Source organism: Colias eurytheme, chromosome 11 (genome assembly GCF_061535395.1).
Source record: "Colias eurytheme isolate Ceu_HAF_F1 chromosome 11, ilColEury1 Martin Lab GWU primary, whole genome shotgun sequence".
Classification (NCBI taxonomy): Eukaryota; Metazoa; Arthropoda; class Insecta; order Lepidoptera; family Pieridae; genus Colias; species Colias eurytheme.
The window spans coordinates 6573064-6584746 of NC_142990.1; the positions used below are offsets into that span (position 1 = coordinate 6573064).

The 11683-nt window shown below is 29.6% G+C and overlaps 1 protein-coding gene across 5 annotated transcripts; it reads right to left on the bottom strand.

Moving 5' to 3' along the window:
- Positions 1-264: 264 nt before the first annotated feature.
- LOC149904663 (uncharacterized) lies at positions 265-6942 on the bottom strand. Of its 5 annotated transcripts, none has more exons than XM_090107453.1 (4): positions 6864-6942; positions 5223-5365; positions 4571-5019; positions 265-512 (listed from the first exon to the last, which is right to left on the bottom strand). In XM_090107453.1, the coding sequence occupies exons 2-4, from the start codon at positions 5250-5252 to the stop codon at positions 353-355; spliced, it is 639 nt and encodes a 212-aa protein (XP_089963579.1). In that variant the 5' UTR covers positions 5253-5365; positions 6864-6942; the 3' UTR covers positions 265-352. The 5 variants fall into 5 exon arrangements, with proteins under 5 accessions (XP_089963579.1, XP_089963580.1, XP_089963577.1 ...); XM_090107454.1 differs by lacking the exon at positions 6864-6942 and adding an exon at positions 6502-6613; XM_090107451.1 differs by lacking the exon at positions 6864-6942 and adding an exon at positions 5959-6331.
- Positions 6943-11683: the final 4741 nt, after the last annotated feature.

Consider the following 11683-nt stretch of genomic DNA (forward strand, 5'->3'; position numbering starts at 1 on the left):
CCTATAAAAATATAGCTTCACATCCATGTCTTCATTTATAAAATAAAATTTCCTTTTATTTTTTAATTAGTTTAACGATTTGTATCGCTCAATTTTCCTTCATGAATTTTGCTAAAGATATTCAATATATATACGTAACACATAATTGAAATAATTAATAACTAGGTTTATAAATCTCCCAGTATATTTTATAATCTCGTGTTCTATTCCTTGATACTTGTATATTTTAACCGAATTAGCATTTCAAGATTAATAAAACAAATATTATAAAAATACTTAAATATTTTACTATAATTTAAGATCATTCTATTACACATATCACCAGTGAACTGTACAATGTACATAGTACCTATTAAAGCTCAGTTTCTTCAATGACTCTCACGAACACTTCATACTGTAACTTCAGTTTTTTCTTCAGTTTGTTCTCGACTGAATTAAGTAGCTTTGTGCCCTTGAAACTGTACAGTGTTCCTGGATTATCACCTTCTTCTAACTTTATCATAGGTGGATACCTGAAAGTGTACGAAGAACATTGTTAGAATTATATTATATTTACCTTTTTTTTTTAATATAATATTATAAATGCGAAAGTTTGTGCGGATGAATGTGTGTGTATGTGTAGGTGTGTATGTTTGTTACTCTGTTTTTAAGTCTTGAACAGAGAGACATTAACAAAATCGTTTATTATTATGTCTCTCTCCATAATACACGGGTACCACCAGAAGGAAGATACCCGGTCCTTTGGAAGGCTTACGTGGGGACACAGGTCCAACACGCAGAGGCCCTTTAGAGAATTTAATGTGTTGTGGGACACCAGCCGCAGCCTGCCCATGACTGCACTATAGAGATACAGCCCTGGGCAGTCCGCGGCCAATGTAGGACTATTGCAGAAAAATGGAAATGAACAAAACTGGGTTATGGACAGGGTTATTATTAATGTGTTTTTTGTTAAAAATCCACTCCATTCTCATAATAAAGTGACTAGTTATAGTGTTATTTTGCTTTTGATATTTAGGAACGTATATAGGTAATATTGAAAAATTAAAACCAAAAATACCTTTAAATAGTGAAAATTATTTATTTCTAAGTCGCACGAAAACGTTTATAAAATCAAGAATAGCAAAAAACTATGCATCATGACAGTACTACATTACTGTCCAAAAGGTTGATGAATATCATTACATTAAACCCATTTGACATAGGACATTGAGACTTATGAGCCTTTGAACGCGTTTAACTCTTTTATTAGGCGGATTAATTTATCTGTTCGTTTAAATATTGGGTATTGGGGCGTTTTGTACATTGTCCTATTTGTGGGCGAGGCACCAAATACAACTAATGTAACGTATGTTTGTTTTTTGTCTCGACTATCATTAAGAATGACTTAATAAACCTAAAATGCCTGTGGCTTATGATTAAGATTAACATTGGATGTTCATGCACTAACTTACTAAAAAGGGCAATATTGACTAAGCCAGGTAAGAAGTATTTTAGTCTTAATTTAATTTAACCTAATCGGTGTTTTCTACAGTTTTATTAATACAGGTTAAACAATAATATTTGACCAATGCATTCTGTAAGAATGATGTTCTTCAATTTTTTCAGGCACGTCAAAGTAATAAAATTACTGCGGAATATGTCAAAACGTTGCTGTAGAATGTTGAATTAAAGAGAATGAAGAAGAATTGGTTGGTAAATCTATGTACTAATCACTGATATTTCAAACACAGGTAAGTCATGCGAACGCACTAGTCATTCAATCAAATAGCAGATACAACCAAATGACTGCGACACATATATCAGCCGAATTCGTCAAAACTCAAAATCAGCTGAGGAACTTCGCTTCGTCACAGTGCCTTTTTTAAGTGTGCAACATTTTATATTGTATGTTGTACATTTTCACTGTATTAATTCGTAAGGTTGTAACTAACTTACTCTTAAACCATGGCTGAATGTATGTATTTAAATCTTTTGCTGTGGGTGTGTATGTTTGTTTATATTTATTATTTATAAAGATTATTCGTCACTGCATCAAAAAGAAATCTCATTTTTGTTATTATGAAAAAAAGTTATTTTTATCAGTAGGTATATGGTTAAGCCATTTGATACCAATTTTATGTCAGAATTATGTCATGCAAAAAATTATCTATATTATAATCTATACTTAATATAATAAAGCTAACGAGTTTGTTTGTTTGTTTGAATGCGCTAATCTTAGGAACTGCTGGTCCGATTTGAAAAATTCTTTCGGCGTTAGATAGCCCATTTATCGGGGAAGGCTATAGCCTTAGCCCTATAGGGCATATATCATCAGCATAGGCTATATTATATCATCACACTAAGACCAACAGGAGCGGAGCAATGCGGGTGAAAGCGCGGAGTCCAGCTAGTGTATAATAATATACTACATAGGAATCTTAAAAGGTTGCTGTCGCGAAGTTAAAAACACTTAACATATATTATATGTTAGTATTGATTTAATATCTTTTGAATAAGAAAAAAACTAATCGTAATAAATCAGAATTATTCGACAATAAACCACTCAGAAAATTCATTAGAAAAATAAGTTATTCGTTTCATTAAACCGGGTACAAAACGAATGATCTTGTTTAACTAATTTTATTTATGAATTCCAAGAACAAAATTAATAAAAATGTTACGTATTATATATTTTTACACTCCGTAGTAGTTATAACAATGACTTCCTTCGTTTATTTCACACATCCTTTGGAAAGATGTGTGAAATACGATGAACGTTGATTTCGAACACAATTTTAAACATGTCAATAACTTAAATAATAGATAAGAATAAACAAATTCCATTAAGAAAATATTGTGAAAAGTATGTTAACAATAATATTCCTACAAATTTTAATTCTTAGGCCCAAATCAATAAGGTATATTCGAATACGCAATGTGCATGCGAAACACTAAAAATTTGCTTTGAATAGTGCACCGACGTCTTTTTTGGAAGTCGGTTTTAAAATCTCATCTCTATAATTTAACTTACGATGATAAAATATTCGTACACAAGAATTTAAAGCTAATAAATGTAAATTATATTTTTATTTTACAAATATTTTATCCAGATTAATGATTTTTTGACGAATGTAATTATAATAACTCAGTTTGATTAATTCAATAGCTTTAAAATGACTTATCAATTTAAGAAATGAAATGGATACCATTGATATTAAGGAAAAGGAAATAGTCTTAAAGTTAAATGTGTGTTATTGCACATTAATGAAAAACTTGTATACCTAATTTTATGGCTGTGTCATAACTAAAGACTATTATTTATTTTTTATTGCTTTTCAATATTGGCCAATATTAAAAAAATAGTTTGTATCGAATTTCATAGACGGATATAGTCTGTTCTAGTAAGATTTTTATTCGAAGTATTTTTCTTTATAAGTGAGTAAATCGTAAATATGTTTGTTTTCCGTTTTTATCACGTTGCTCTTGTTCATGCAATTGAATTATCTTTATCGTATCGAAAATTAAATATAAACAAAACAAAAACTGCTCTTAAGAGCAGATAACCATTGTTAAGTTTTAAAACTTAACGTAATAGACGGGAGAATGAAGTTTTTTTTGCTTCTTTTATAAGACAAGAAAACAATATCGTTTAATATTGAATTGACAATAATAATTAAATTAATGTTTATTAGTGTAATTACTATATAGTATTATATTATTTACTTAGTAATTTAAATTAACAAGCGGAATTGTTAAAATTTGTAAAATTGAATTTATATTATTTGTAATCAACAGAAAAAATGAAAATAAAATTGACAGAAATGAAAGCTATACATTTTTGACATAAATCTTGCATAATGTGTCATCACAATTAAAACATAAATGAAAACACATTTATTTAAACAATATTGATACTTTAATGATGTAAACTTTTATTTTAGAGTCTATATTTGAGGAACGAAACTATTCTTGATTAATTTGTACAAGTAAGATGCATGATAAATCGAATACTGATTAATGACCGTAATATTTTTATCAATCAATTTTGCAATAAATTTAGTATAGAGTTTATTGACTTCAATGATCATTATTAACTGTAATATAAAACATACATCGGTTAATATTTTAGATTGAATCGTGGTATTTCCAACAGGTTATGATATATTGCCTATGTGTCCTCAGAATTCCTAATTCTAAATAAAAATAACTGCACTATTTAATATTAATTATCAATAAGACCTTGAGCAGCGACCTCAAACCGGAACACGGAAAGGTCAAGAGGGGGCTAATGAAGTGATTTATTCAGTAGGCTGAAGATCTTCTTATTGGAACCGATCTGATTTACTTATTTCTTGATTAAAAATACCAATATAATGTATTAGAGATTTTAAGTATATTAATATTGAAAAGGTTAAAGTTTGCAAGTTAGTGAGTTGGTTGTCGATGAGATTGATAAAAAGTCATCTCTGTAACTACTGAACCGATTTTTTAAATTCGTTAGCAAAAGCTGAGTGACGGCATTGATTATTAGTATTAATCCGTGCGGTTCCGGGCCCATTGAGTTAATATATTTCAAAGGATGAATACTTACTGTGTAACAACTTCTGCGTCGGTACTGTTTTTGGTCGCTGGATCTATTAAATTGCATTTCATCGCAATTTCAGCATCAGAGATTCCCTTATTAAAGATTTCCACATTTGCGGGCTCTATTTCACTGAACACAAGGATGTCGGGTGAAACATATTTGCTAATTAGTTCCTTAATTATCCTATGTATGTAAGGGAATCTGGGTGCGTATATTTGGAAACCAATATAGTCATTCGAATCTCCACGTTCCAAGTGTTTGTATGTTCCGTCAAAAGGATAAACACCCTGTTGGTAGATATATGTATACTTTCCCTCATCACCTGGGACATATTTGCCTTCAGTTGGGGGTCTATAATATTTTCCATCGTCGTATTCGTCGTAAGTTTTAGGTTTATATTTTCCATCATCAAACGGTGAACTTTGAACTGCGGCCCATAATGATACGAGACATACCTGGAATATCAATCATGTAACTATCAATTTAAGTACCTAATATAAATCAGTTTAAGAATATAACACTATTGCGTAAATCGCCAACGTCAAAGATATAATTAAAACTTTAAATCATTTCACATATTTTGTTTCAAAATATTATTATTAAAGTTATATCATAATGTGCTTATAAACTGTCATCATATAAAACATTAATTACTTACGAAATTCCAGACTAGCTTCATTTTAAACATTATTATATAACGGTAATATAGTTATTGTTGGTTTTTTATTTGCTATTAATAGTTTGTTCGCACCCCGACCCGTACAAGTTGTTTACTCCGCAGGTTATGTTTTGGATCTGAAACTAGATCAGATAATGTGTCATAAGTAAGCAGTATTTTAGCGAGATAACAGCCAATATTCGTCAAAAAATATCTTATTCCTCATTGCCTTAATTAACATTTAGATGTATAATAAATTTTGTTCGAGACATACCAAAAGTGGATCAGAATCCTAAAATCAGGTGTGACAAGGTCACGTTAATGAATTAGCATAGATCATGACATTATGCCTCTTGGCGCATGCCTTACGGTACTGTTCACTCACTTGTGCACTCTAATGACAGTCAATGAAAAAGAAATTCAATTCACAAAATACCTACAGCACACAAGTAGCTCCAAGACGACCGACTTATAAGAGAATCGTAATTCTCATATAGAATGCATGTGGATTCACTTCACATCGCTTTGCATAAAATTAATATCACCCATCGTAAAATGCAATAATATGATCACTTTGGCTTTGCATTCTGATGGCCTCACAGTTAACATTTACATAAATATTATTCACTTAAACGGGACTATGTGACATAGAAAATCCTGTTAGCCGTCACCAATTAACTATTTTACTATCTAGACTGTTATCCTTATAAGGTCTCTTCGTTTAATATTCACTTACATGAAATATTGATTTGAATCCGGACATCACCTATTTTATAACATAACATTAGCATCACATTTGTGACATTTAGCAAAAAAAAATAAAACTGAAATAAAAAGCTATTAAATGTCAGATCATTATTCACGCGTTATACTTAATGAAAATGCCCGGAACAAAATTGACGTGAGGATGCACGTACAACTATCTATTTCACTTAATTTGCTTATTTATATCCTTCTGTTATATCTGCTCCTTAAACTAGTCTGACAACAGTATACTTGTTATGGAATGTATAATTTGACAAGCACTCTGAAGACAACGCTTCGGTATAGCACACGGTTAAGAAATGTTTCTAGAAGCTAAATAGCGTTGAGAGCATATGAAATTCCACTATTTATTATCGAATTAATCATTGGACACCTTAATAAATTATACGATTCGGATACATTCAATAAATAAATCAAAACAGCAATGATAATATATTTGAATTAAGCTCTATATTTCTTAATTAACTTGCTATAATTATTTTTTTCTCACATAAAAATATACATTATTACTCACGATACGATATTTAAAAAGAAGTAGAGTTAGCACAAAATACGTGAATTTTATTATTTTTCTACTAATTGATATTATTAATCAGTATTAGTATAACCAAAACAGATCAATTAATGAATTTATACCCGTCACAATTTTATAAGCTACTGTTTTGCCATCTTACGGAAGAATATCGTGTTTTAAACGATTGATGAGTATATAAGTAAGCTTATTAAAGACTAAGAATTTACATATCAACCATTTTTATTAAAATTCAACTAATATAGGTACTACATTTGACGCCTTAACTGAAAATTTAAAGTTTTTTTTTCTAGAGCAATAATAACATAGATACATAAATAATACCAAAGAAATTTATTACTTACTTATGTATTGAAATGTTTGTTAAATTGGCTCATTTGAGGAAATTGTAGTATAAAGACATTTTAAATGTGCGTCTAATCAACAAAATGGCAAGTAAAACATATTACGGAGAAAAGTCAATCCCTTATATACAAAATTATTGAAACATCTCTGCGCTAAACATAAAACAGGATACGTTAAAATAAATCCGCTAAAATGTCACTGACCTCTCTAAGGAATTTCACGAAGAATTCGTTTATTGCAGCCTCTTGCATCTTAACAGCCGTACAAATAAAAACTGTTTATTAAAACCTTATGCAATGAATATTTATTATTAGAATAAATAAATAATAAGGATTTCTTACAAATAAACTTGGAATAACGTCGATGTAACTACGCTCCCACTATTCTATAGGCGCGAAGCGGCAACGTAGGAATTCATTCACAAAAATAATTATGAAAAACATTGAAATTATCTACGGATCGCTCATTTGACTTCGTCGAATTTGTTGTTAAAGTTTCATCTTATGCTTTATTTGTTTATTTATTACTTAAATAAATAAACAGGAAATTTTTTAAATATATCGTGAGATATGCAAGCAAATGAAACAGAAAAATTAAAGTAAGCTATGTGGAGAACGGAAGACAAACCACCACCGCGTCTGCCTTGAGATAGAGAGTTGCCAAATAACTGGTACTAAAAAATACAACTCCAGGCATATCTCTACGAAATTTTATATCATAGTGATAAATTTAGAATTAAGTTTTATGTATTTATGGTTTGGCGCATGCCAAAAATAAATTATTATAAATATCAAAGGTTTTTTCATAATTTCGTATGTTTTGACATTTCTTACAAAATTTTCCATTGCATTACTCAATGAAATTATTAATTCGCTCAACATATTCTACTTCTCGTATTACTCTTATTGTCATTATTTCAAATTTAGATTGAAAATTGCTTCTAAAACTTGTAAAACACAGCACAATGTACAAAAAGACAGGTTATAACTCGGTTATATCAGACTTATACTAGGGAATAACGACGAAATAAGTATTAGTATGAGTACATATTATTACGACGTTATTTTCACGTACGTTTCATTTATTACGTGGGCCACACTGAAAGTTTTGCGTAACTGATAAATAATTTATTTGTATAATATATATTATATTTACTGCTTTTTTAGGGTTCTCCGTTTCATTTAAAACACTTTCATCCGTTCAAATCATTTCATCATGAGGACCATTGGTCCGAGGGTAAATTTTCTACGTGCTATTTGAAAGCAATCACGGCTTCTTCTGGCCACGTAAGTGTCGAACCACTCATTGAATCCTAGATTATTGGGAAAAAGAATAAACGCACGGTGCTAGGTCAGGACTGCCGCACGTAGTCTTTTGTTGCTCAAGTGGCATAGTGCAGACAGGATTCGTCTTAGAGAAAAAAAAACGCAATCAGTTTGCGGACCCTTCTTGCCTGTCTCAGTTTTGTTGGTTTGCTGTCACTTTCAAACACCTACAATGAAAATTGGTGCTTTCTTTCTGGAGGATAACAATATTTTTATGTTTCATATCCTGTCACGATATTATACACAGCATTAGAATGTCAGTGATTGTACGTTAATAGCATTTCTTAATACCAATCTACTAAATGTCATTTTTGTTCTGGAGTAAGTTTGTGAGCAATCCACCGTCAACAAAGCTTCCTAAGATTTCCTAGCTGTGAATTTTTCATGTAAAATTTTCTGAATTTGGCTCATACTATTCTCCAAGTGTCTTCGAATCTCCTCATAAATGATATTGCAATTTTCTTAAATTAGTCGTCTGACGGTAGCCATATTTTCTTTCCTACGTGATCGCAGTTGAGCAGCTTCCTGCCAATTTTATTTTCTTCAACTAATGAGACTTCATAATTATTATGTTAAAAAATATAACATTCTAAATTCAAACAATTATGTGTGACCAGCAACGCAAAACTGGTGGGAACTAGGTACGTGTTTAATTGTATGATTTTTACTTATTATTAGTTTATTCTTGTCATAAAATGTTATAACTCGTTTATTTGTACTGCTGTAAGTGTTTTACAACAGATATAGGTTAAAGTGCAACAATACACAATTTAAACACAAACTTTTAAGGCGATATCTATATAATACTAGCGGTCCGCCCCGGCTTCGCCCGTGGTACATATGAAAAATAGATGTTGGCCGATTCTCAGACTTACCTGATATGCACAGAAAATTTCATGAGAATCGGTCAACCCGTTTCGGAGGAGTATGCAGACTAACATTGTGACACGAGAATTTTATATATAAGATAATAAAAATGAATCGCCAAATTAGCTGCTAAGCGTATAACTCGGAAACGATTTTTTTTATATACGATTTTGTTACGGGACAAAGAAGGTGGAGAAAACACGAAAAAGGGGCAATAGGGTCGAACAACGTCTGCCTTAGCAGCAGGTATCTTTATGAGTTCGATTTACGTATTAAAGTTTGAAATAAATAAATGAATATATTTTAAAGCAAAATTAACCATTTTCCTGTATTAATATATTGTTTAGTAAATCAAAAATTCAACTTTTTTTCATTATTTAATAACTTGAAAATTTTTTAAATGTTAGCAAATATTTCAAAATCATTTCATGCTAAATACATCTGACGGAGTAATTAAATTAATATTATTTTATATGTAATTTAAACCTGCTCTTAACTTAATAAGTTAATATGTAGTTATTAATCTTATTAATCGTAAATTTTATTAATGTTACGTTTAATCACAAAAACAATATCTAAAACTTTTCAAAGCAAAAATAAAATGTAATCTATTACGCCTGATATTTTAAAAACACAGGTAGTAAATTCATCGAAACAATTTCATCGGTGGTAGGTACTTCGTATTCCGATTCTAATTCCCGAGCAAACAATTAGTATCGATTTAATACAAAACCTTGTGTAAAATATGTATATCCAGAATTATTTACTAAGATTATTTACGTAAGACGTACGTTCTTTCTAGGTACAAATAATATGTCAGACGTTGTATTGTTCTCGAGATTTCTTAAAAAAATTGGTACTAGATTGGATGAGTTAGCAAATGCTCTTATATTAATAATTGATGCCATTTTGTATAGGAGAAATAAAATACTGATACAGTGAGACGTTTTATAACCCTTCGTGACTTACAATAAATGAGATTAAATCTTTGAACTTATAAATTTATCTTTAAACTTGTTTTATAATTTCGTTTGGGAAGATGAGATAAATCGTTTCGAAACTTTTGTACCTTTTTAGATGATAAAAAAAGCTTTCATTGCCTGCATACCTTCTGTCCAATAAAAAACTTATCGAAAACTATAAATTATCCATTAATAATCTATCCCATCTGGATATTTAGCAAAATAATACATGCCACTATTTACATAACATTTTTACTCACTCAAATAAGGTGGAACATTTCTATACCTTTTTTTTTCATAGGAACTTAAATAAGCACTAGTTTAAAACGTCTTTAGCGATAATATTTGTGTAAAACACCATATTATGACTATTTTTTATACGTGATGATAGCTAGAGTTATTTAACATCCAGTGTGAAAATTGTAGATACATAAGTATATCTTGCAATTGACTCGGCTTTTTGATCATCTTTATATTGCTTAGAAGAATTTTACTTAAGATTTTATTTGAATAGAATGTTCACAATAAATATTCATATGAATGAAAGTTTTCTATAAAAGAATTACAAATTTTAATGTATTCATTCTTGTGTGTTGAAGAATAATAAATTAAATAAAATTAATTTTAACTTAATTCCTTTATATACCTAAGTTATTAGTAAATAATACCATTAAAATAAACAATCATTCATCGAACTTCGGTTGATTTTTATATTTCTACCTCATATTTAACTGAAGTTCGTATTCAATTCAAAAAAACATTCAGTCTAACAACAAAAGTCATGGTTATATATGAAATATTAATTATTATATTATTATTCATTTTATATTTTTCATAAACTTTTAATTTGATTCATACAGATGCCTCTAATCCAATATAATTATAACGAAATATGAATTTATAATCAATAACAGATGTTCCAAGAAAGTAATAAATTGAATAATAAAGACAAATAGACTACTTAATTAAGATCCAAAAAGACTCCCGCTATGCCGTTATAGTTAAAATATGTTTCGTTTTGTAAATAATGCAAATGCATGTAAATGTAAAATCACCTAATGTTTATGTTAATTCCAATATAACTAGAAGTGCAATACTTTATTTCGTCTAGGTTATTTTAATTTATTTAGATTCTATAGATAGAACAAATGTTCAGCGAAGTATTTGGTAATTAATAAGGTATGTTACTTACATTTTACATCAACAAATCTAGTCCAGAGGGCTGAGATAAACGTCAAAACGCAAAGGAATAGAATCCGCTATCAATACTAATTGACATAAGCGTCAATGGTTCCTGTCATGTTTTGCTAAGGATTTGTTAACGACGACGACGACCACAAACAAAATTTTCATCGTTGGTAGTGTGACCGAACCATTACTAAAATTTCATGAGCTTATTTCAATTATTAGCGGTAGCAGTTTCTATTCCTTAGCGTAATTCTATTCTCTGACATTTGTCTTGGCCAGACAGATCAAACATATTTTGATTAAACTGGATGGAACTGGGAAAAATTAAAACCTATTTTTGCTAAGATTGAACAACTTTTTGAGAAAAATGCAACGCCAATATTCTTCTTATTTTAATATATTATTACCTATTATTAATGATGATTTTTATAAGATGTCGTAAAAATCATTATAATTAAATTATTACAATAATTAGGA